Raw genomic sequence first — 27,466 nt, forward strand, 5'->3', positions numbered from 1 at the left:
GCGGCGATCACTTGCCTCACGCACATATCATACAAAGCCTCTGATGACACTTTTAGCAAAGCTCTGTATGGCCAAGGAGGACAAATGATGACTCTGCAGTCCTGGCCTCGTTTTTTTTTAATGTTTCGCTCTTTCCTGGCGATCGTGCTAAGAAAACAGAGCAGGAGGGGGAAGCTCAGACTCTACCGTCGCCAAAGTGCTGAGATTTCCATAAATGCATCTCGGGAGTTGAACTTTGAAATTTGTAGGAAACCGGACGACTCGAGAGCTGAACACACAACAACACGCGTGAATGTGCACAGGGACGTATCGGATGTATGGACACATTCACAGAGCGGAGGTCTGCAGCCAGTGGTGGAACTACAGCTACCAGAATGCCTGCGCTACAACACCTGGAGAACCATGCTCTGGTCCGATTTTTGGTTCGTAGCTCCTATGCAGACCAATGTGTTCGGATTATATATTTACAGATCAGTGGGGGTCCGACCGCTGGGACCAGCGCCGATTGGCAGAACGGGGGAATGTTTATCACAGTTATAAAAAGTCAGAACGTCGATTAAATAGTGTTTCCATGATAAAGCGCACGGACCCGACCCCTCATATGGAGCTGCAACCACTACCTTTAATCCATCTTGGGGGTCTCAGAGCTAAGAACGCCAAAATTGAAGGCGTTAATGGCCACATCTGTAAGAGGTGGGGAAAAAAAGTCTCTGCTCAAAAGGATTTAGCTCCATGTGATCGGAGGACTCCACGCAGTTTGGCTAGAACTTTTAATAACGGGTATAGTGTCCAGAGAACAGCTCTTTTCTATGGGTGAACGAGCGCATACTTAGAGGTGCACATGACGGCCCAGCAATGCGGCCATCACACGACTGACAGGACCACCAAAACCGGGTGCACGCTGCACCCTGAGCTCATTCACAAACCTTTTCACACCCCGATCACGTATCCAACAACCACCTGGGGCTGCAGGAGATTTCCCAGTGAATTGTTTCTGACGTTATCTCCCCTCCGATCACTGATTAAACACAGAACTGAAATATTAAAGGGCAATGACAGCTACAGAAAGTAACCGGAGCGGCAATCACTAATTAGCTGTGAACAAGGATCCGGCAGCTGTAAAACTGATCATCAAATCAGGATTACAATTATTAATCGGCCTTACAAAACGCAAGAGAATAGAAAAGGACACCAGACTTACCATGGAGTACCCCGTGTTGGAAAATTGGGGGTATAGCATGTCAATTTCTGCAATATACAGATAGGATTGGCTAAAATCTCGCCCACCCTGCTGCTGCTTCAATACACAGTGCCTGCAAATGCGGGTGCACTATTCACAGCACATGCGTCATATATGAAATGGGCCTTAAAGGAATTGTCCGAGCATCTAATATTAATGACTGGGCTCAGGATAGGTCATCAATATCAGGTCAAGAGGGTCTGACACCCGGGACCTCCCCAGCAATCAGCTGGCAAGAGATGAAAAGCGTAGCTGCTAGGGATAGGTATGAAAGTATGAAAAGAAGTAGACACCCCCCTTCAGCCCTTTCCGGACATCTGCCATCCATGTAAGCGACATGGCAGATGCGGGTGTATGGAGCGGGCTCAGGTGCTGAGAACGTTCCACACCCAGCCAGACTCCCCGGCTGTGTTACACAGCCAGCACCTACTGCTGACAGCAGCGACCGTACCTAGCGCTGATCGCTGCTGTTTAACCCCGTAAATGAATTTTAGTACTTCAATATATAGTCCAAGCGATCAAAACTATTGTGTTCAAATCCCACAGGAGAGATCATATTCACTATTTTTGCGCTTGTTACATTAAATATAAATTAAAAAAATGCAAAAAAAATAAAAAAGACGGGTTTTAAAAGATGCTATCCAATCCAAAATGTCAGGACGCATTTATATAAGTCCATAATACGGGGAGGAATTATATCTGCGCCATATTGAGGATTCCACAGGTCTTTCTTTCCCACTGCATGTAGATGGGATATCACTTGCATTACCTGGAGAGTGTCAGGGCATTCTGTAATGCTTAAACCAGGTCAAAATCCTGAATGTGTGAACATGGTCAAAATAAAAATAAAAAAAACTAAAAGCAGAAGAAAAAGAATATACTAATATTTCAGATACAAAAAAAACAAACAAACAAACTGGAAACAAAATAGGAGAATAAAAATAAACTTACTAATAAGTCCCAGTTGTTCTGCTCCAGCAGCGTGATTGCCTCGTCGATGTTCTCGATGCCGGTGCAAGCCTGGAGGAGGAAACACAAAGGGTTAACAGCGCGGCCGGCTCTCTGGTTTCAGGCTGGCAGCGGCGCCCGCACTCGTATCGGTGTCACCTCCTCTATCACAGCGCGGGGTAAAGTAATGTTTTACCAAACTCTGAACTACACATGAACTTTCTCCTAACCAGAAGCGGCGAGCTGCGGACGCCGTGTGCACGGCACAATGGAAACATTTCAACTCTCCAGTGTCTAATAAGTCAATATAGGGGTCGTCTATAACAGAAGGTGCCGCAATGTGCCGGATACAGACTGGCGAGAACCTGGCACCAACAAGGGAGAGAGAACAAGTATGGGGAACACGCTGTATGGCCTTAAAAGGGCTACTGTTATTATTAAAGGGCTCTCCCAATTTTGGGAAACCCTCTTCTCCAGCTACGCTGCGCTTTGCTCACTGTCCCCAGGTCCAGCGCACAGCCTCTGCAGCTGCTCCCGGCATCTGTTGTTGTCTGCTGCCAATCACTGAGCTCTGCCCGAGTGGACAGCACAAGCCACTGTGCGCATAGATTGTCTGCAGCGCTGTCAACATGCAGACAAAAACAGAGAGTAGCGGCAGAGACCAACCAATGGACCCGGGCAGAGTGAGTAAACCCAGATTTTTATTCATTTTTTTTTTTTTTTTTTTAAACAAGCTGCAGCTGGGGAAGAAGGATTTTCCGAAACTTAACTATTTAAAAGGGTCTGATCTCTCAGAGCCCCCACTGATCTGGAGTATATGGCTCTAATATGCCCCATGGTAATGGGATGGGAAGGAAGGACTAAGAGGGCACTCCAGAATATATGCAGGGATCTATGACAACAATGGTAATGGGATGGCTAGCAATTGTCAAGTGAAGCATTCGGCTATTTCCAGTAGACCCATAGAGAATGAATGGAGTGTCCCATTTAAAAGGGGCACTTTGTACTAGAGATCAATGGGGATCTTGGCAAAGCCCACTCATTTGCAAATTATTACCTGACGTTTAGATAGGCGATTATTTTTTAGGGCCATACAGTCTGCTCCCCATCTCTTGGCTGCATGCTTTCAGCCTTTACAAGGCTGTGTTTTTGGGATCGGTCAGCGTCCAACTCCTACTCCTATGGATATGCGATTATTTGAACCCTTTCATGAAAACCACGTGCCACTTATCCCTCACACTATAGCATTCTTTTGAATCCAGTACGAGCTCAGATTCTGATTTTCCCATGTAGCTCCAGCCTCAGGGATGATCCAAATACTCTTTTATAGCACATAATTTGGGAACCCCCTTATGTCTCCCTCTCAATCCCCCATTAACTACAAGACCTGACATTTACTTGCTTACATGCGAAATAAAGAAGTATGCTTTTAAGGTATGTGAGCCATGTGAACATACGGAGCAGATTTTCCCTGTCGGCATCTCATCCGTGGGCTGCAGAGGAAATCCACAGCAGAAGTTGACCGGCCCGGATCTGAAGTCGGAGGCACGCCGATCTTTGCTGTGGAGGTCGCACTGTGCAAATGTTAAAATGTTGAAATTCACAGTATTTCCACAACCAAATCTGCAGGAAACTCCCACGTCATGTGGACGCTGAGTATTTGTAGCAGATTCTTCAGCTAAACCTAAGTGTTGGCTGGGAAAAAAAAAAAAAAGAGTGCACTTTCTTGCATTCATTTGAATGGGTGAAAAATGCTGCAAAAAAAAAAAAAAAAAAAAAAAGCTTTGATGGTTCAAATCTGCATGGAAAAAAACATAAGAGCAGCGTGTGCATGAGGTTCCAGAAATCTTATTTACTTTGCTGGGACAGTAAAAGGGGGGCGGGGGGGGGGGTAAAAAAAAAAAAAAAAATCAAATATGCAGTGTGTGAACCAGCCCTTATGGTGGCATGGGCTTCCTGCCTATTAGGTCCCTGTGCAGATGCACATATCGTAAGTTCACTCCTGTTTTCCTCCCACTCTGGGCTATATATTCAGCTTCCGTGAGTTCATCCACCGCGCTTGTGACAATCAGTGATTGCAGTTACCCTTCCTCACCACATGGGGGAGACAGGCACAACAGTTACAGAGCACCAGTAATTTATAGCCTATAGGAGTCATAATCTTCACCTATGTGAGCGCGCGTCAGAGCGAGCCTTCATACTTATCATGGTGCGCTCCTCCTCTAGACCCGCTGGGGTAAGGAGATGTGCAGTCATGTGACCGCAGCAGCCGCCCCCGACGTAGTGACAGCTCAGACCGAGGGGCAACTTTACTTCTATGACCGTATTATTTTTTGGCCCATTTTTACGGCTGCTATCTAAACTAACTCCGACAGTGGCAGTCAAAGTTGGGCGCATCCAGGATCCACAGGAGAGGGCTCAGCTCTTCCAACCATCCTATACAGCCTCCCCACAAAAAGGACGTTTTTATCATCATTTTGTGGGAAAGGGTTAACTATCCAGTTTAACATATTATAGATATACATATATATATATATATATATATATATATATATTTTGTATTTAAAGCTTCCAGGTAACAGATGGCAGACAGACAGCATCTATCTTGTCATTCTGCCTGAACAGTTTCTTCCAGTTTAGATGTCACTGACTGCCTGCAGCGGTAACATGTCGCCCCCAGACGCATGCTAATGTCAGGAGGCTGGCAAAGGGTGAAGTAGCGGCTGTTCGGGAGATGAGGGGACTTTTTTTTTTTTTAAATTACTCAAAACCCCCCAAAGGAGACGGGATGAGTACAAGCTGTATAGGTAATAACTGGAAATCTTAAACTGGAAGAGGCAGGTGTACTTACTTTGAAAATCCATGTCAGAATGGCTGCACGATCTCATATAAAAAGTTTTCCCACCTGCTAGTAAAATGAACATTTCATATTTACACCGTCATTTTAAACGTGGGATTCTGAAGTAAGAGCACCAGCCTCATCAGGTCCAAGGGATCTATTTATTGGGAAATTCTGGTGACAGATTCGTTTTAAAAGGGTCACAACAAATACTAAAATTTTAGCGTGCTCAATCAGAGGCCGTAATACCCAGGAATTCTCTTGTAGGTCAGGTACAGCTTCTTGTGGAGGCCCCTAAGTAATAGAGTAGTACGGGTCTGGTGCCCACAGACTCGCCCTGATTGTAAAAGGGTTAAGAGTGGAAATTCACATTTAACACACATGGGCCATAGACAGATACGTGACAGCAGGATCTCAGCTCCGGAGTCACAGTGAAAACCCCGCTGCCTGGAAAGCCCCTTTAAACTTTATGGGAAATATCCAGCATGAAGTCATTGTTTTATATGGGGATTTTAGTTATAATTTGACCATATTTCCAAAAAAAGACACTTGTTTAGTATTTCCAAGCTCCCTGATCCACATGACAGTGTTTGGTGGGTGCATGAGAAATCTAAGCTGTACGGTATACAGGCAGCTCCGCTGGGCAGAGGATCGGCCGGCTGTCCTGCCACGTGTGGTTACATTGGACCGGCCGGCTATCCTGCCACGTAGACTGGACCGGCCGGCTATAATGCCACGTGTGGTTACATTGGATCGGCCAGCTATCCTGCCACGTGTGGTTACATTGGATCGGCCAGCTATCCTGCCACGTGTGGTTACATTGGATCGGCCAGCTATCCTGCCACGTGTGGTTACATTGGATCGGCCAGCTATCCTGCCACGTGTGGTTACATTGGATCGGCCAGCTATCCTGCCACGTGTGGTTACATTGGATAGGCCAGCTTTCCTGCCACGTGTGGTTACATTGGATCGGCCAGCTATCCTGCCACGTGTGGTTACATTGGATCGGCCAGCTATCCTGCCACGTGTGGTTACATTGGATCGGCCAGCTTTCCTGCCACGTGTGGTTACATTGGATCGGCCAGCTATCCTGCCACGTGTGGTTACATTGGATCGGCCAGCTATCCTGCCACGTGTGGTTACATTGGATCGGCCAGCTATCCTGCCACGTGTGGTTACATTGGATCGGCCAGCTTTCCTGCCACGTGTGGTTACATTGGATCGGCCAGCTATCCTGCCACGTGTGGTTACATTGGATCGGCCAGCTATCCTGCCACGTGTGGTTACATTGGATCGGCCAGCTATCCTGCCACGTGTGGTTACATTGGATCGGCCAGCTTTCCTGCCACGTGTGGTTACATTGGACCGGCCGGCTATCCTGACACATGTGGTTACATTCTACATATACATATTCTGGAGCAGCTTTTTCTGACTTAGGTTATAATTATCAGATTGGGGGGGTCCAACACCCAACATCTTCAGCGATCAGCTGATTCCAGCTCCGGCAGTTGTCAGGTGGGAATAATGTATAGAGATGGGAAAACACAGCGCTGCACAACGTGTAATGGCCTCTCCTAGGGACTGCAGCTCAGCTCCTATTCTCTTCAACAGGAGCCAAGCTTCAGCATTCAAAGCTGTAATAGCCTCTCGGGTATTGATTACATCCAGCTGCAGCCAAAAAACAGATGATCGGTAGGAGTGCCAGGAGTCCGACCCCCACCTAGGATATTGATGACCTAACCTAAGGATAGCCCGATACTGAACTGGAAATACGACATGGCGAGAATAGCCAAAGACTAAGTAAAGTCGAGCAAAATGATGTGCAGGCCTCTGGTCCAGTGCCAGGGCCCATGTTGGCAGATGGACCACAGCCTTGCAAACTTCCTAATACCTGCCATCACCCTGGCTGCCTCTCCTGATTAGTAGACCCCATGCAACGTAATGATGCATCATCAACTATCATCTTCATCATCATGGGGCCTGCTAATTAGAAGAGGAGCCCAGGATGCCTGGAGATAGTTAGAAGTTTACAGGGCTCTGGTTTGGAGCCAATGTGGGCCAAGGACCTGCAAAACAATGTAAGACTATGCAATGAAAACCAGTTAAGAAAACTCCATTAATAGGAAAAACATGGCGATTTCCATTCGTTAATACAATATCTGATAATCAGGCATTTACCATTGCCGGCTGGAAAAAAAAAAAAAAAAAATTGTCTCCGGACCATCCCACCCGCACCTCCAAATTTTCCTGAGTACCACTCCAGTCTGACAGCCCGGTAACATATGGGGATAGAGCTGGTGCAAAACGCCTGGCAGGAACCGAACCACCGGCCAGGACAGTAATCGTTGGCTCCTGGTCCGGAGAACCATCTCTAGCCTGGTGGCATTCCCGGCGCCGCTTTCGATTACCTGGATCATTGAAGAGTAACACATTAGTCCAGCTAATCAAAAGAGGAGCCGCAGATACCGTAAGGCAAGAGATGGTGTCTGACGGGCCGGGTCCTGCAAATCTATTGGCACCTACTCTACGTGAGAGATTACTGGAGAATGAGACTGGGCGAGGAACGTATAACGAATACCAAATATGACGGCACCAGCATCTTATATGTAATTAATAAGCAGGCCGCCGGCGTGAGCGGAGGGAATGTGGTCTGATCGGGTAATGCTACAATTAGGAAATTACTGTACGGAGGAGAGAGACATTCAATGACTCAGATCTAGGCTACAATTACCAGATATGACAGCACAGTAAAACCAGATGCCTCTATATGACCCACTTTTAATTGTATATTTGGGGAGTAGTTATTTTAATGTTTTACGCCGTGTTATATGCTGGCTGCACACTCCATTATACATATGTACAATTGTTCTATTATGGAGTGGAGAAGTCACTTCCGGACATCCCGGGTAACATGCATCTACCAAAACAGAGCAAAGGATCAAGAATGCTTAAGGAAGTTCTCCTCCTCCTCCTATCAAACTTTTTAGGCTCTTAATATATTGCAGCTGCCATATTATACAGCGCTGTGTACTTACAGTTGCTCATTTTGCCTTTCTACCCAGCTATTTCTTCTCTTTTCTCTGGTCTATGGAGAAACAGGAAGTCTCTCTTGTCCCTGCATTTATCGCTCCCTCTTCATCCCCTGACCCATCATCAGCTCCCTCCTCCCCATACCAAGGACTTTTGCAGTGACTTATGACTCATGCAGACAAAAATTGACCTCGTGTTTCTATGTGGAGTTTAGAAGGATTCAGCTAGTCAGTTTTTAATAACATGATGTCACAGACCTAATGGAAAAGGGAATAATCAGCTCAGTAGAAAGGCAAAATGAGCAATTGTAAACACACAGTGCTGTATGATATGAGGACCAAGAAATTTGCACAGCTCCTGTCCACAGCCAGGAAGTACTGACCTGGGCAGGGGTTGTGCGCTGCCATCAGCTCATCTTTAATAGTTCCATACAGACTGTGGTATATGCCAGTGGCCACTAATGGACTCGTATAGTGCTTCTGATTTAATAGATGTTCCACTACATGCTATATGATGGAGGTATTCTGTCCAGAGGAGAATACGCTAACTACGAACCGTAGAGCAGCCTCCAGAGGAGAATACGGTAACTACAAACCGTAGAGCGGCCTCCAGAGGAGGATAAGGTAACTATGAACCTTAGAGCGGCCTCCAGAGAAGAATACGGTAACTACGAACTATAGAGCGGCCTCCAGAGAAGAATACGGTAATTATGAACCATAGAGCGGCCTCCAGAGAAGAATACGGTAATTACGAACCATAGAGCGGCCTCCAGATGAGACTAAAGCAACTATGAACCTTAGAGCGGCCTCCAGAGGGGAATACGGTAACTATGAACCTTAGAGCGGCCTCCACAGTAGAATACTATAACTAAAAACCTTAGAGCGGCCTCTAGAGGAGAATACGGTAACCATGAACCTTAAAGCGGCCTCCAGAGGGGAATACGGTAACTACGAACAGTAGAGCGGCCTCCCGAGGACGAGGAGAATGCGGTAACTATGAACCATAGAGCGGCCTCCAGAGGGGAATACGGTAACTATGAACCGTAGAGCGGCCTCCAGAGGGGAATTCGGTAACTATGAACCTTAGGCTACTTTCACATTAGCGGTTTTTAGCGCTGCGCTTCGTGTGCAGTAGAAACGCATCAAGCGTTTTGCATTCGCTTGCGTTTTTTAGGCGCATGCGTTTTAACAAGTTTCTAGACATATTAACTCTTAAAACGCATGCAATTTCAAATGCAGGCGTGAGCATGTCCATGCGCACGCCTGCGCTCCCATAGACGGTAATGTGTTATTTTTGCGCATTCCGTGCGTAAGCGGGGTTTTTTTACGTCGTTGGACAGACCCAAAAATGCAACAGGTTGTGTCGGGTGCGCCTAGGCGCACACTACAAAAGAACGCATGCACACGAAAACACATACGAACGCATGCAAACACTAGACCATGCACCCACCATGTTAAAGGGAATCTGTCACCCTTTTTTTGGCTTTGCAGCTGCTGGCATAGACATCGGGGGCTTATCTACAGCATTCTGTAATGCTGTAGATAAGCCTCTGATGTAACCTAAAAGAGAAGAAAAACAAGTTATATTATACTCACCGAGGTGGGTGGTCCAGTCCGATGGGTGTCGCCGTCCCGTCCGGCGCCTCCCTTCTTCATGCGATGACGTCCTCTGCTCTGCCCTCAACAGGGCAGAGCAGTGGGCCTGCGCAGGAGCCATTACAGGATGGGAGAAGTGCGCAGGCGTCGGGAGAAGTCCGGCGCCTGCGCACTGCAGAATTCTGCTCTGCCCTCAACAGGACAGAGCAGTGCGCCTGCGCCGGAGCCATTTCAGGACAGGAGAAGAGGACGTCATCACATGAAGAAGGGAGGCGCCGGACCGGACCGCAACACCCATCGGACCGGACCGCCCACCTCAGTGAGTATAATATAATGTGTTTTTCTTCTATTTCAGGTTACATCGGGGGCTTATCTACAGCATTACAGAATGCTGTAGATAAGCCCCCGATGTCTATGCCGGCACCTAATAGAGGATAAAAAGGGTGACAGATCCCCTTTAAACATACGGGAGCATGGCGCATGCGCATGAACGCGCACGATGCGCTGCGCTAAAAAACACTAATGTGAAACCAGCCTTAGAGCGGCCTCCAGATGGGAATACGGTAACTATGAAAATTAGGGCGGCCTCCAGAGGACAATACGGAAATTATGAACCTCATCCTGTAGAACACTGCATAGGACAAGATTTATACTTATATAAACTCCTAAGCTTTTTGGCAGCAATTCACACATCTGGAAGGAGTCTGCTGGGAGCGGGCAGTGGGGTAGGTGGATGGAAATCGGCAGAGTTTACATGAGCTGCAGGTGCCGGGATATTTTGGTCTCTCTTGTGTACAGATCATCAGGAAGTGTTTACTGACTGGAAACCTAAAGACATACTGTATGTGCAGATTACCGACGTCTATATGTATGATCAGTGGGAGATCAGCCTGTACAGCCACATACAGAGCAGACGGGGGGCGTTTCCACTGGATGTTATAGATTCATTTTTTTCTGGGGCCATTAATCCTCCAGCTCCTAATAATACCCTATATCACAAGACGTACCGGAAATAGTGGGAGGATCACACAGGATCTAGTGGGCATGGTGCGGGATCCTAATAATACCCTTATCACAAGGCGGAGCACCTGGATGTACCGGAGATAGTGGGAGGATTATATGGGATCTAGTGGACATGATGCAGGATCCTAATACTACCCTATATCACAAGAGGTACCGGAAATAGTGGGAGGATCACACAGGATCTAGTGGACATGGTGCGGGATCCTAATAATACCCTTATCACAAGGCGGAGCACCTGGATGTACCAGGGATAGTGGGAGGATTATATGGGATCTAGTGGACATGGTGCAGGAACCTAATAATACCCTTATCACAAGGCGGAGCACCTAGATGTAGCGGAAATAGTGGATCACACAGGATCTAGTGGGCATAGTGCAGGATCCTAATAATACCCTTATCACAAGGCGGAGCACCTGAATGTAGCAGAGACAGTGGGAGGATTACAGTGCCTACAAGTAGTATTCAACCCCCTGCAGATTTAGCAGGTTTGATAAGATGCAAATAAGTTAGAGCCTTCAAACTTCACACAAGAGCAGGATTTATTAACAGATGCATAAATCTTACAAACCAAAAAGTTATGTTGCTCAGTTAAATTTTAATAAATTTTAAACATAAAAGTGTGGGTCAATTATTATTCAACCCCTAGGTTTAATATTTTGTGGAATAACCCTTGTTTGCAATTACAGCTAATAATCGTCTTTTATAAGACCTGATCAGGCCGGCACAGGTCTCTGGAGTTATCTTGGCCCACTCCTCCATGCAGATCTTCTCCAAGTTATCTAGGTTCTTTGGGTGTCTCATGTGGACTTTAATCTTGAGCTCCTTCCACAAGTTTTCAATTGGGTTAAGGTCAGGAGACTGACTAGGCCACTCCAACACCTTGATTTTTTGCCTCTTGAACCAGGCCTTGGTTTTCTTGGCTGTGTGCTTTGGGTCGTTGTCTTATTGGAAGATGAAATGACGGCCCATCTTAAGATCCTTGATGGAGGAGCGGAGGTTCTTGGCCAAAATCTCCAGGTAGGCCGTGCTATCCATCTTCCCATGGATGCGGACCAGATGGCAAGGCCCCTTGGCTGAGAAACAGCCCCACAGCATGATGCTGCCACCACCATGCTTGACTGTAGGGATGGTATTCTTGGGGTCGTATGCAGTGCCATCCAGTCTCCAAACGTCACGTGTGTGGTTGGCACCAAAGATCTCGATCTTGGTCTCATCAGACCAGAGAACCTTGAACCAGTCTGTCTCAGAGTCCTCCAAGTGATCATGAGCAAACTGTAAACGAGCCTTGACATGACGCTTTGAAAGTAAAGGTACCTTACGGGCTCGTCTGGAACGGAGACCATTGCGGTGGAGTACGTTACTTATGGTATTGACTGAAACCAATGTCCCCACTGACATGAGATCTTCCCGGAGCTCCTTCCTTGTTGTCCTTGGGTTAGCCTTGACTTTTCGGACAAGCCTGGCCTCGGCACGGGAGGAAACTTTCAAAGGCTGTCCAGGCCGTGGAAGGCTAACAGTAGTTCCATAAGCCTTCCACTTCCGGATGATGCTCCCAACAGTGGAGACAGGTAGGCCCAACTCCTTGGAAAGGGTTTTGTACCCCTTGCCAGCCTTGTGACCCTCCACGATCTTGTCTCTGATGGCCTTGGAATGCTCCTTTGTCTTTCCCATGTTGACCATGTATGAGTGCTGTTCACAAGTTTGGGGAGGGTCTTAAATAGTCAGAAAAGGCTGGAAAAAGAGATAATTAATCCAAACATGTGAAGCTCATTGTTCTTTGTGCCTGAAATACTTCTTAATACTTTAGGGGAACCAAACAGAATTCTGGTGGTTTGAGGGGTTGAATAATAAATGACCCTCTGAATAAACTTTTCACAATATAAAAAAAAATTAAACAAAGAAATAACATTCATCTTTTTTTCACACTTCCAGGCTGATCTACAGTCCAAATGTCACAATGCCAAGTTAATTCCGAATGTGTAAACCTGCTAAATCTGCAGGGGGTTGAATACTACTTGTAGGCACTGTATATGGGATCTAGTGGACATGATGCAGGATCCTAATACTACCCTTATCACAAGGCGGAGCACCTGGATGTACCGGAGATAGTGGGAGGATTATATGGGATCTAGTGGGCATAGTGCAGGATCCTAATAATACCCTATATCACAAGGCAGAGCACCTGGATGTACAGGAGATAATGGGAGGATTATATGGGATCTAGTGGACATGGTGCAGGATCCTAATAATACCCTTATCACAAGGCGGAGCACCTGGATGTACCGGAGACAGTGGATCACACAGGATCTAGTGGGCATAGTGCAGGATCCTAATAATACCCTTATCACAATGCAGAGCACCTGGATGTAGCGGAGATAGTGGATCACACAGGATCTAGTGTGCATAGTGCAGGATCCTAATAATACCCTTATCACAATGTGGAGCACCTGTATGTACAGGAGATCATGGAAGCATCTCCTGTACATCCAGGTGCCAACCACCAAAAAAAAAAAAAATCACACTAGAACAAGAGGCTCCTAATTTATGAAGAAGCGCATGCATTCACCCACCACCACCCAAGTCAGCAGCATCTCCAGATCTGCAGCACGCTCTTTCCGGCGCACTTTTATTGCAGATTTCACCCCATTCAAATGACTTGTAATACAGGAGGATGTAAATTGCAGGAAAATCCACAAGTAACACAAGCAGATTTCATTGTGGATACATTTTAGATTTGCCTCAAAGTCTGTAATGGATCATTCCTGCAAAGTGTGAACAGTCCTAGTGACACTAATTGTCCAGTTGCAACGTTGAAAAACATACAGAAAGTCAACGCGCGTTGATGGTGCACCCCTGTTACCGAAAAGGAAGGGGGCGCTGCGCTGCGGTGGGGCAGTGCTCCTTTACCTGCCCAGGAAATCTCCTCGTCACCCGGGCTGTGAAGGGAACTATGGTGAGCACCATTTACCAGAATGGGGGACGCGCTGCAGCTCTCTGTAACCAGGGGCTGCAGAAATACAGCAGCGGTGGAGCCCCCTCAGTGTCACAATCGGGGGGAGGCCCACTGCTATAACCCCACTGGTCAAAGTTCTTTCATAGCCTAGCAATATGCTACCACTTTAAGAAGAAAAAAAATCTTTTAAAAGGGGTCGTCCACCTGATACTTTTTTTTTTTTTTTTTTTGCTAGGACAGGAATGGGACCTCTGCAACCAAAGAAAGGCCACAGTGGCGACAAGGTCGGTGATTGGCTGAAGCAGTCACAAGTCTGTACAGCCAGGGTAGCCTGAAAACACAAGCAGCGGCGGATAGGTAAATTCAGCATGCTTTATGCCATAAAAGAAAAAAATCAGGAGAGGAACAACCGCTTTAGAGAAAAATATACGACCAGTGACTGCAGCGTTATTACGTTATCAAAGGTCTGAGGCGGACTGAAATCCATGTGCTGCTTTGTCCCTCCCCCATGCTTTGCACTGCAGCTTTGCTTATTTACAATGGCTCACTTTGAAAGTAAATGGAGAGAGGAGGTGTACTGGAAAAAGCATTACAAAGACAGCAAAAAAAAAAACAACACAGTAAAAAAGATACAGAGCAGCTGATACAGTCATATGAGAAGGAAGGCTGGAAAAGCAGCGAGATATCATCACTAGTAAGTGAGTCGCCTCTGCCCAGGTCACCAGAACGAACAAAAGAAAGGGGAGCGGCAGCTGTTCACGAAAGAGACAGAAAATGAGGCTGTGTTCTGCTTACTCATGGGAACAGCGAGCTGAGTCACAGCAATAACTGGTGACAGAGCCAGCACAAGCACGGGTATGAAGCAGGTGCACAACACGGGGACTGATCATGTCAGGCAGGCCGGCGGGCCACACGAGGGGCAGGCCGGCGGGCCACACGAGGGGCAGGCCGGCGGGCCACACGAGGGGCAGGCCGGCGGGCCACACGAGGGGCAGGCCGGCGGGCCACACGAGGGGCAGGCCGGCGGGCAACACGAGAGACAGGTGGGATTACTCTGCCACCCTCATGATATTCTCCCTTCCAACACAGTTACCAATGCAGGATGGGTCTGACCTCTCCTGCCCCCTCTGCTCCTATAAGGTATAAAGGGGCTTCACCAGAGAACACTTATGAAATCCCTATTATTTAACAAAGTGTTCCTTAAAGGGGTTATTCCAAGCTTTTAATTATTCAGAAAGTCTTGAGATCCTGCTAATAGCCTTTTTAAAGGGTAACTAATCAAGATGAGTGAATCGATTTTCAGTTACAGCAGCCAGGTCAGTAATCTGAGGTTGCTGGATGGAGCCCAGAGAATTTCCTCTTACCTGGCAGCATCCACAGCTCCTCATTTGATTAGCCGGCCTGACACGATGTCCTGCGTGAATCACACTGCAACTGTGCTGCCATGCCAGGCCGGCTAATCAACAGAGGAGCCACGGATGCCATCAGGCAGGAGGAAGTTTGCAGGACTCACAATACTGACCTGCCCGCTGCATGAGGATCCTGTGAATCAATGCCGAGATCTCTACTAAGCAAACTTTCTGAAAAATTCGGACATGTTGTAGAACATGTTACGTGCTCTTAACACAATAGGGTTCATGGGCCTAAGATTAGACGCCCCCCATCAACCGCACAAACCAAAATGGCAGAATGGTGTAAGGGCTCGGCAGAAAGTCTATGGGTCTGTAGACTGATCGGCTGGCACCGAAGCATAAGCCTCTGCCCTCTGGTTTCAACACCAGCCGAGAGTCTCGGCACTCTGACCCCACTAATCAGAAGGATGAGACTATATTATAATAAATAGAATATTTCATTATTTTAAATGTATTGCTGCTTTTGGGCAATATCATTTATTATCTTAGACAACTTTTTAAATGGTTTCGTTCTCATGCGATGGTAAATACTTTACATTTACACCTGGTATAAACATATTATTCCAATTGTGACATAATAAAGTATTTTAGAGGACATTAGCTAAACCCCGCAAAAAAGTTAATAGGATTGTACCAAGTATATGTGTCATTCATTATTAATAGGATAGGGAATAGCTTATTGATCGCTGCGGGGGGGGGGGTACCATTGGGGCCACCACCGATCCCGAGAGGGAGGGTCTGCAGAACATGTGCACCTCTGCTCTGTTTGTTTATGGGACTGCTGTAATGGGTTTTCTTCGGCAGTCCCATAGAGAATCACTGAGGTAGAGCTGCACATTCTCTGCAGAGCCCCATTCTCTGGATCGGCGGTGGCCTAAACGGTATGAGCCCTAGCCAATAATAAGTTGCCCCCCCCCCCCATCCTATCCATAATGTAAGACAGACATACTTGGTACAATCCCTTTAACTTGGTGCTCACACATTTGTTCACGGTATGGTTTTTTTTTGTTGTTTTATTTTTGCAAAACAAAGACACTTCCTGCAACTTTTTTTTTTAAATAGCTGCAGCAAAAATCAATATGACTCAACATGAGAATGTACCCGAACATGCATTCAATGTTGTGAGAATATAATTGTATCACTTTGTATGATTACAATGATTTCCATTTTGTATGTGACTCAATATCACCCAGTTTTCACTCTCATAGAAATGAATAGGAATTGTTTTAATTTACATTAGTCACAGATTTGCCACTGATTTCTATGGGTGAGTGTAACCCAAGGGAAAAGATTAGGAAAGAACTCAAGAAAGCAACATGTGGCTGGTTTGGAAATAGCCAAGGCTTCATTGAATCTTTTAGACATGCAATTATTCAAAAAAAGCATAAAACAGTAAAGCTGGCTAGAGACATATCTGTGCTCGTCACCCCATTGACACAAGCCAATATATATGCAGTGGATTGAATCATATATTGCCTATCGATGGATACAAAGTATCCATGAACCACTCCCCTTGAGAAAGCACATAAGCGAAACGCGCGTCGGGGTGTTTGCAGTGGGGACTGTGACTTGGCACATCATACCATAGGTAAGCATTGATCTTGCAACAGCTTCACCTATATGACCCAATTGGATTATCTTTATATCTCACTTCAGACACCCTCATCAAATGTCCACTGGCAACTACATTGTTTATGGTGATCTGTATTTGGTCTGATGTGGTACTATTGGCTTATCTTATACTTTTGACTCGTCACCACCTCATTTCATAGTTGATATATCCTCCTTGCTACAAACATCATGCATATGTCCTCTTTTTGTATGATATATGGTTTTAAATTTATGTTCAAGAAGCTTTATTGATTTTATATTTGTGTGTGAGTGGTTCTTGGATACTTTGTCTATAGGCAATTCATTGAATTTTTTAATGGCTTTAATGGCTCTCCTCCACCTGTATTGTAGTCATGGGCTGCTGTGATTTTCCTGCTTCCATAGATATAGTATATCAATAAGCGTCAGCAGTATGTTCTTTTATATTTCCTGTTGGGTTGTACTTTCATTTCTAATATGATTGTTGGAAAGTACTGAGAAAATCTTGGATTTGCTTTTCTTCAAAGGATTTTCCTATCTTCAAAGGATTTTCCTATCTCAGCCTTTCAAGGCTGCGACAGAAATGTCTCCACTGGGGTTACAGAAGAGACATTTGCCGAGAGTGACTTGGCTGCAATGGGCCCGTAACTCCTATAGAAATGAATGTAACGTTTCACCTCTCCTGGGCGGAATCTGTAACGCCCATCCATTTCTATGGGGGTTATGGACCAGCAGATCTCAGATGATTACATTGCTCCATCTCCAGTGGACCGAGTTATTCTCCTTTCGCCCATAACATGCTGCAGTAAGAATAACTCTTAAAACTGGTTGTCCATTTTTTTTGTCATTGGACAGTCCATCAATATTTGTTCGAAGGGGGTCCGACACGAGAGTTGGATGTAAGCACTGATTGGAGTCAGAACAGCACAGCGCCATACAATGTCCAGTGGCTCCTGTTGAATATATGATTTTCTATGCTGGAAACATATTTTTTACCCGTGGCCGTTCCTTTGCCGTGTCCCTGATGCTAACTGCCTTTCGAGCCTGAACACGTCACGTAACATCTGCATCTGAGAAAATTCTCAGGGTTGATTGAAAACATCCTCAAGCCGCTGGTAAGGAAGACAGCCAGCTATATACAGGACACTACAGACCTGCTTAATAAGCTATCCACGATAGGTCCCCTCCCCGACAGCACCATCTAAGGCTGGTTTCACATTAGCGCTTTTTAAGCGCACGCACGGCCGGGGTAGCTCCGCCCCCGAGCTGGCTCTCTGCCCGGCGTGCCCGCCCCTTGCTTGTAGCGCCGCCTCCTAGCGGACAGCGGCGCCTGCGATCGGCGCACCCTATCTTTAGCATAGGGTGCGCAGATCGTGCGCAGGCCGTGCGCTAGTTGCGCTTTGACCTGCGCTGTGCACTTTTGACGGTGCGCCGTGCGCGCCAAAATCAAACTTTTCGGATTTTGGCGCGCACGGCGCACCGTCAAAGATGTGCAGCGCAGGTCAAAGCGCAAATAGCGCACGGCCTGCGCACGATCTGCGCACCCTATGCTAAAGATAGGATGCGCCGATCGCAGGCGCCGCTGTGCGCTAGGAGGCGGCGCTACAAGCAAGGGGCGGGCACGCCGGGCAGAGAGCCGGCTCGGGGGCGGAGCTACCCCCGGCCGTGCGTGCGCTTAAAAAGCGCTAATGTGAAACCAGCCTTAGCCACCATGGACGTCGAATCCTTATATTCCAACTTCCCACACGAAGATGAACAAGCCGCCTGCCGAATGTTTCTTGAGGCCAATGGGATCCCCTCCAAGTCTGTAATAGCACTTACTAGATTCATCCTCACACACAACTTTTTCTCTTTCGGTGAGGAGCTATACCTACAACGCACCGGCACCGCTATGGGAAGTAAAATGGCACCCCAGTACGCTAACCTCTTCATGGCTAAACTGGAAAATGACTTTTTAACATCCTGCTCCATCAAACCCTTTGCCTATTTCCGTTACATTGATGACATAATAATCTGGACTGAGCCTGAACAAGCACTTCTAAATTTCCATGACAAATTCAACAAATTTCATCCAACCATAAACTTGACATTAGACCATTCAAAAACAAAAATCAACTTCCTAGACACCACCATAAAAATCCAAAATGGTTCATTCCAAACATCAGTATATCAGAAACCAATTGACTGTCCCACATACCTCAAATGGGACAGCTTCCATCGTAAACACATTAAGAAATCCATTGTCTACAGCCAGGCCCTCAGATATAACCGTATCTGTTCCAGTCCCAAGGACAGGGATGAACACCTAACCCAGCTTAAAATGTCATTTTTAAATCAAGGTTACCTTCTCACCTCCATTGATGATCACATTGTTAGGGCCACAAAGATCCCTAGAAATCAAGTACTTCAATACAGAAAAAAAGAGGAAAATCATCGTGTACCTCTGGTAGTGACCTACAACCCACAGCTTGAAATACTCAGAAAAATGGCTAAGAAACGTCACCATATCCTACACAAGGATGACCGGTTAAAAACACTATTCAAAGACCCCCCCCCCTTGCTATGTTACAGACAACCTCCCAATCTAAGAAACATCATTATCCGAAGTTCAATGCCCTCTGATTCACCAAGAGGAACATATCCTTGCAATGGGAGAAGATGCAAAACCTGCATTCATATAGAGACCAAAGACAAAATCCAAATCCCCAACACACAGCAGGACTATAAGATCCCAGGGACATTCACATGTTCCTCTTCCAATGTGGTGTATTTAATTCTATGCAATATATAGCCTGTGGGTGGCCTGTATGTTGGAGAAACAGGACAGAGACTGAGAGCAAGGATGAGGTCTCATCGTCATACAATTACAGACAAAAAAAAACATTTACCTGTGGCTAAACATTTCTGTCATCCAGGACACAACATAGGCAATATAATAATAATATAATAATATAATAATACATTTTATTTCTATAGTGCCGACATATTCCGCAGCACTTTACATGTCAGAGGGGATTTGTACAGACAATATACATTACAGCATAACAATAATCACATAGATTATAACAGATACCAAGAGGAATGAGGGCCCTGCTCGCAAGCTTACAGTCTGAGGAAAGAGGTAGACACGAAAGGTGGGTGGTAACAGTTGCCCTGAATGTTTGGACCAGCCATAATGTTAAGTGTGTGACAGTACAGACACAGAGGGCTAATGGATGCATAAAGCATGTGGGAACATGATGCGAGGAACCTGGTTATGGTAAAACTTTTGGCTGTGCCACCCAGGGATAGATTAGGTTAATATGTTGAGGCGATAGGTCAGTCTGAATAAATGCGTTTTCAGGGCACGCTTAAAATTGTGGGGATTGGGGACTAATCGTATTGCCCTGGGAAGTGCATTCCAAAGAATTGGCGCAGCACGTGTATAGTCTTGGAGACGGGAGTGGGAGGTTCTGACTATTGAGGATACTAACCTCAGGTCATCAGCAGAACGGAGGGCGCGGGTAGGGTGGTATACTGAAACAAGGGAGGAAATGTAGGGTGGTGCTGAGTCTTGTAGGGCTATGTGGGTGAGGGTAATAAGTTTATACTGAATTCTGGAGTGGATGGGTAGCCAGTGTAAAGACTGGCACAAGGTAGAGGCATCGGTGTAACGATTGGTGAGGAATATGATCCTGGCTGCAGCATTCAAGACAGATTGGAGGGGGGAGAGTTTGGTAAGAGGGAGACCGATTAGAAGAGAGTTACAATAGTCGAGACGAGAATGAATAAGAGAAACAGTAAGAGTTTTTGCAGAGTCAAAAGTAAGAAAAGGTCGAATTCTAGAAATGTTTTTGAGGTGCAGATGACAAGAGCGAGCCAGTGATCGAATGTGGGGGGCAAAGGAAAGCTCACAGTCAAGTATGACCCCAAGACAGCGGGCATGTTGCTGGGAAGTAATAGTGGAACCACACACGGAAATGGCAATGTTGGGTATAGGTACATTTGTAGAGGAAGGAAACACAAGGAGTTCAGTCTTTGACAGATTCAGTTTCAGATATAGTGAGGACATGATGTTAGATACAGCGCTTAGACAATCGCCGGTGTTTTCTAGAAAGGCTGGCGTGATGTCAGGAGAAGAAGCGTATAATTGGGTGTCATCAGCATAGAGATGGTACTGAAAACCAAATCTACTGATTGTTTGACCAATAGGGGCAGTGTACAAGGAGAAGAGGAGGGGGCCTAGGACTGATCCTTGAGGAACCCCAACAGTAAGGGGAAGGTGAGAGGAGGAGGAACCGGCAAAAGATACAGTAAAGGAGCGGTCAGAGAGATAGGAGGAGAACCAATAGCAAAAGCAATATGAAAGTTGTCATTTTAAAAGGCAATTTTAAATCACAGACACATTGGAGAGTGTGGGAGCACAAATTCATTACAATCTTTGATTCTATTCACACAGGACTCAATTTGTCAGAAGGTTTTATGAGCCATTACCATATCTGAGCTATCTCCTCCAAGTAGCCCTTTGATCTCACAGAACTTTTCACACTATCTAATCTTACCTAATTAAGGATTCTCTCTCCAAGCTCATTGTTTGTTTATTGAAATGTTGTGCTTTAAACTGTATATAAATAAGGTTTCTTAAAATATTTTGTCATATCAGCCTGATGAAGGGACGTAAGCAGTCCCGAAAGCTTGCTTTGTAACAACATTCACTATTATTTGTTAGCCATTAAAAGGTATCATACCCACAAGATTCCTATTTTGTTTCTCTCACTGAGAGCACTTTATAAAAAATTTTCTACTGGCTAACACGGTACCAAACCAATTTTTTCGTTTTACTAAATGGTAAATCTGTGACCACTGAGATCTCCACTGAGCCAAGACCCTCATCCCACCTAATCATACTGTACAATCACGGTGAGAAGGAGCCTGAATGCAGCAGCTGAAGGTAACGTATGCCATAAATGACTGATCTGTGGCAAAGGCTAAACCCCTAAGAACAAGGGCGCTCGATTAGCGAACATGACCAATTCTCTAAACGAAAACAGTAGTGGGCGCTGCTGTTCTCAACAGTCCCAGACATGGGACCTCAACTATCATACTAAACAGCGAAGCAGTCTGCCATGTGTAGACACCCCTATAATATGGACTGATCAAGGCCATAATGGCCCATTCGTCATTTGCGAAACAATACTAGTTATCACTTGAAGGACGAACACACAGATTGTTTGTTGGGTTAACTGATTTTTAAGCCGGCTTGTTATCAGCACATCGTAAGCAGAGGCTGAAAATATGATACTGTATGGGGGGCAGAACGATTGGTCTCTGCACATAAAAAGTTTGTTAGACTTTGTAACCAGGCCAGTAAAGGAGAGCGGATCAGCTTTTATATAGCCGATTGGCAGTTTTAGGTTTGGGCTACGCAACTATATGTTTCGTGTGCACATTTCAACATTGGATGTAAGAATTTCCTATGGTGCTGGGTTGCAAGTCTTTGCAAATGATTTGGATTTTCTGTCACTGAACACACACAGTACATTTGCCATAGGCATCAGTGCAAGTCACACATTTGCCATAGGCTTCAGACTTGCACTGAAGCCTATGGCAAATATATGACTTGCACTGAAGTCTATGGCAAATATGTGACTTGCATTGAAGTCTCCAGGGCAAGTCGCACGCGGCACATTTGCCATGGGCTCCAGGGCAAGTCTCACACGGCACATTTGCCATAGGCTCCAGGGCAAGTCGCACGCGGCACATTTGCCATAGGCTCCAGGGCAAGTCGCACGCGGCACATTTGCCATAGGCTCCAGGGCAAGTCGCACGCGGCACATTTGCCATGGGCTCCAGGGCAAGTCGCACATTTGCCATGGGCTCCAGGGCAAGTCGCACGCGGCACATTTGCCATGGGCTCCAGGGCAAGTCGCACGCGGCACATTTGCCATGGGCTCCAGGGCAAGTCGCACGCGGCACATTTGCCATGGGCTCCAGGGCAAGTCGCACGCGGCACATTTGCCATAGGCCCCAGGGCAAGTCGCACGCGGCACATTTGCCATAGGCCCCAGGGCAAGTCGCACGCGGCACATTTGCCATAGGCCCCAGGGCAAGTCGCACGCGGCACATTTGCCATAGGCCCCAGGGCAAGTCGCACGCGGCACATTTGCCATAGGCCCCAGGGCAAGTCGCACGCGGCACATTTGCCATAGGCCCCAGGGCAAGTCGTACGCGGCACATTTGCCATAGGCCCCAGGGCAAGTCGTACGCGGCACATTTGCCATAGGCCCCAGGGCAAGTCGCACGCGTCACATTTGCCATAGGCCCCAGGGCAAGTCGCACGCGTCACATATGCCTTAGGCCCCAGGGCAAGTCGCACGCGTCACATTTGCCTTAGGCCCCAGGGCAAGTCGCACACGTCACATTTGCCTTAGGCCCCAGGGCAAGTCGCACACGTCACATTTGCCTTAGGCCCCAGGGCAAGTCGCACACGTCACATTTGCCTTAGGCTCCAGGGCAAGTCGCACGCAGCACATTTGCCATAGGCTGCAGTGCAAGTTGCATGCGACATAACAGTTTTATTTACAGTAAAATCAGAGTTCTAAAATAATCACTTAATTGTAAGTCACAAACAAGTTTCACAAGTTTTTTTGTTGAGCAACTTTACTGAGAACTGCTATCGCGCGAAGCATGTCGCCCTCACCCTGTCAAAAATGCCCTATCCCCTAAACCTTTCTAAATACATCTGTAATGTAATGTAGCTGTATTACAATAATCAACAATCTACATCTTTCCCCATTTCTCCAGTCCTTTGGGTCGGAGTGGTTTCAAAACAAATGTGCCAGATCATACAGGAATTTGTGTGTGAACCAGAAGTCGCTTTCACAATGGAGACTTTTAAATGAGGCTCCATGGACTTTATTTGCATATTTGTATTTCCCAGGGAGCAATGCACCTAGGAATTCACTGATTGAGCGCCTTTGCCGGCTGCCGCAGTGTTTTCTTTGACTGGTCTCCCTGAGGTCAGTGATTGTTTCGTTATTAAGCCTCATGGGCTTACATAGGTGGAAGCAGCACCGCTCCACACAGTGGTTCCTGTGGCGCCCTTCACAGAAGACGAGCGATCATGTGACCCATAACAGGCAATGGAAACCGGGGAAAACGGTGATTGGTGAGTATATTAATACAACTACACTACCGACATATTTAGAAAGAATCAGGGGTAGTGATGAGCGGACCCGAACGAGGGCCTGAGACTTTTGTAGCCCCCTAGCCCTGACTACGACCATTTTATAGCACCAAGTTCAGGTCACCATTGACGTCTATTGGGTTCGGGTAGTGTTCTGGTACCCAAACCAAACTCTGGACTAAAGTTCACTCAAACCCGACCATCCACGGGTCCGCTCATCCCTCGTCACAGGATAACATTTCTCATGAACGGTTACTTGATATCCCTTGAATATGGGTCACCCCAGGCCACTAAGTGACTGCTCACCAGCCAATCCGCTCTCATTTACTGGCCTGTTACACGACAAACAAACTCTGTGCCCCTTGTGATTCCGATTGTTCTGCCCCCTACATACAGTACCAGTTTATCAGCAGCGAACCCTTATAACAAAGCCGGAGGACAAATCCTCACCCCGAAAAACGAGCGTTTGGCTCCTTCGTCGGCCGCCTGCTTAGGCGAGACACAAGCCGCTTCTTCTGAACGCTCCATAGCGTGCGGACATGTCGGTCACCGCATCATCGCCTCCTGTGGCACCTCTTATAACTAGCGGACCCCTGAGATCAGCGCGTCCCCTCCACCACCTGACATTAGCCATGTCTGTCCCCCCCCACAGCAATGTAGATCACACAGGCTGAGCCCCCCATGTATCCCCCTACACCAGGGAGTGATCGGAGGGAACATCCCCGGGCCCTGTACCTGGAAGTCCGCCAGGATCATCTCTCTGTCCGTGTTGGAAGCCATGTCACCCCGGGGAAGCCGCTTTGTGGGTGTCAGTGAAGGAGACCGGCTAGCAGATCATGAACTCCGGCTGGGGCCCCTGGGGGCCTGTACGAGGATCTGTGACGGAGACAGTCCTGCTCTCTAGATCCGGGGCCTGCTCCTGCTGCTCTCTGTCTCCGCTAACAACCGCTGTCTCCTCTCTCTCTCCGCCGCTTCACGGCGCTGTCGCACATTTTGCTCGTCACTACTGTCGCACTGACAAGGAGGGCGCTTTGCGGCCGCTGCGGTCACGTGTTGCGTTCCATCCTGCAGCTACTATCACCATGGTAACAAGAGCCGCTGTCTCCTGCACTGCCGCCATTCTGTGCACTGAGCTGCGGCTGCTTACAGCTCATTCATTTTAACCCCTTCCCCCAGTTGTCATTTTTGCATTTTCCTCTTTCATTTTTCTCATCCCCATTTTCCAACTTTTTTTTTTTACATTCTATTGTCTGTTTACCCCTATGAGGGCTTTTTGTTGAGACAAGTTATAGTTTTGAATGACACCATTCATATTACTGAAACTAAAAAAACAGGGAAAAAAAATTCCAAACAGGGTTAATTTAAATTGTAAAAAAAAAAAAATTAAAATACAAATCTTCATTATTTTGGGGAGCATATATATATATATATATATATATATATATTAGTTATATTTTATTATTATTTTATTTTTTATTTATTTTATTTATATATTTTATACCAATCTTGTATAGGTTTTTTTTACGTGTATTTTAGTGGTCCAAAAATTCTGAAATTTGTAAAAAAAAAAATAGTATTGTGTTGCTATTTTTCGAGACCCGTACATTTTTATTTTTTGGTCGATGGAGCTGGGTGAAGTCTTGTTTTCTGTGTAATGAGCTGTAGTTTTTATTGATACCATTTTGGAGTATAGGTGACGCTTCGATCACTTTTTATTGCATTTTTTGTGAAAAACTGCAATTCGGCATTTTTTTTTTTTACTTAATTTTATATTTTAATAGATCGGCCATTTACGAACATGACAAGCCTCCAAATTTATTTTTTCTTCGTTGATTTAAACTTTTATATTCAATTTTTTTTCTATTTTTTTAAGTGTTCATTTTTATTTCATTTTTTTTTTAGCTGATGGGCGCCAGAGCGATTACGTTACCCGATGGCTCTATTTAAATGTCCCTTGATTGACAGTGGCATTTAAATGGCTCTATGGCAGTAATCGAAGCTCAGGTATTAGAAGCAGATGCCGGTTCCAAACACCCGCACCCTACATGTGACGTCCGTGTACATCAGCTCTCTGGAAGGGGTTAAACATTTTTAAAGCAGGCCATGAATTTCAAGCAATTTTCACATTTTTGAAGGTTATTGTTTGCCGTTTCATGTTCTATAGAAAATTCCCTAAAAATAAAACACACGAAAAAAAATTTCACATGCGGCATTTCCGGAAAAAAAAAAAAATAAAATGACACAAACTGAAAAGCAGAGGGAGATGCTTACCAAGACCAACATTCCATATGCCATTCATAGTGAAGAGAAAAATACAGCAAGTCTGTTATAAGATGTGTATCTCTTAATATATTTGGTGAAGTTTTTGCAGCACAAGTTAAAATCAGGATTTTAATTTTTTTTTTTGTTTTGCCTATTTCTGATGACAATTTTAGCAATTTCTATGCGTGGCTCCGACTCGCTCTTTAAGGTCGAGATCACACTACCGTGTGTGATGCGAGAAACTCACACAAGTCTCTCGCATCAACACCCGGCACTCAGGACCGGAGCTGCAGCTGCATGTATTTCTATGTATTTCTATGCAGCCGCAGCTCCGGCCCGAGTGCCGGCGGTAGCGCCGGGTGTTGATGCGAGAGACTCGTGCGAGTTTCTCGCGTCACACAACACACGGTAGTGTGATCCCGGCCTAAGGCCTCTTTCACACACCCGTGTCTCCGGTACGTGTGGTGACAGTTTTCACAAGTACCAGAGACACGTACACACGTAGACCCATTTAAATGAATGGGTCTGTGCACGTCAGTGTGTTTCCACAGACCTGAGTGTCCGTGGGCAACAAAGCTGACATGTACGTTTTATACCGTCAGCACGGACTTCAAAACGTCCCGCACACGTGCACATGGAGAACACACATTGATGTCCTCCGTGTGACACGCATCGGCACCGGGGAAGAAGCGCTACAGTAAGCGCTGTTCCACGACGGCGGGTGCTGAAGACGACTCTCATCATTCTCCTCTGCTCGCTGGCAGAGCAGGGGAGAATGATGACAGTCTGCTTTAGCATCTGCCGCCAGGGAACAGCGCTTACTGTAGCGCTTCTTCCCCGGTGCCGATGCGTGTGGTACTGATGAGGCACACGTGTGCCACACGTAGTACACACACGGATATCTGCGGCACCGGAAATAAACGGACGTGTGAAACCGGCCTAAGTAAGACCCGTATACATTTTAGAAAAGTTTCAAGGTCAGCACAACAAACGTTACAGATTGTTTCACAAACATGGCTTTTGCAGTAATAGGCGACTTTCTAACTCTATAGACGTAGCGCAGTTTCCTTGTAAAAAAAAAAACTGAGCTCATAAAATCTAGCCTTTTCTAGCAAAATGCGCCATAGCCATAACAACATTTTTGTTCCTATAAATTTGAGAATCTGTCAGCATACACAATAGATAGCCACAGTGATGAGTGGAGGCCTGAGGCGCCCATCTCCCCCAAAAAAACCAAGAGAATAGCATAGAAAAGTCAACAGGATATGTCCTTTTTTTGTTGCAAGAATACACTCCCAGAAATCGTATGCATTGAGGCAGTTTTGCACCAAAATTCTGTTGTAAATTGCACCAATAAGATTATATGGGGATCTGGGAAGGCCACGTCACACCATATTAATAATCTATCC

General features: G+C 46.2%; 1 protein-coding gene across 2 annotated transcripts in view; it reads right to left on the reverse strand.

Annotated features, from left to right (window-relative positions):
- FAF1 (Fas associated factor 1) overlaps positions 1 to 24,797 on the reverse strand; it is a 154,290-nt gene extending 129,493 nt beyond the window's left edge. For both annotated transcript variants that reach the window (XM_073563721.1, XM_073563722.1), the window contains exons 1-2: positions 24,531 to 24,797; positions 2,192 to 2,260 (exon numbers count right to left, since the gene is read on the reverse strand). In XM_073563721.1, coding sequence (XP_073419822.1) covers positions 2,192 to 2,260; positions 24,531 to 24,575 — 114 coding nt within the window. In that variant the 5' untranslated portion in view covers positions 24,576 to 24,797. The remainder of the gene's footprint in view (positions 1 to 2,191; positions 2,261 to 24,530) is intronic.
- Between the last annotated feature and the right edge of the window lie 2,669 nt (positions 24,798 to 27,466).

This window comes from Dendrobates tinctorius, unplaced genomic scaffold (assembly GCF_039654945.1).
Source record: "Dendrobates tinctorius isolate UK_male_01 unplaced genomic scaffold, ASM3965494v1 ptg000396l, whole genome shotgun sequence".
Lineage (NCBI taxonomy): Eukaryota > Metazoa > Chordata > Amphibia > Anura > Dendrobatidae > Dendrobates > Dendrobates tinctorius.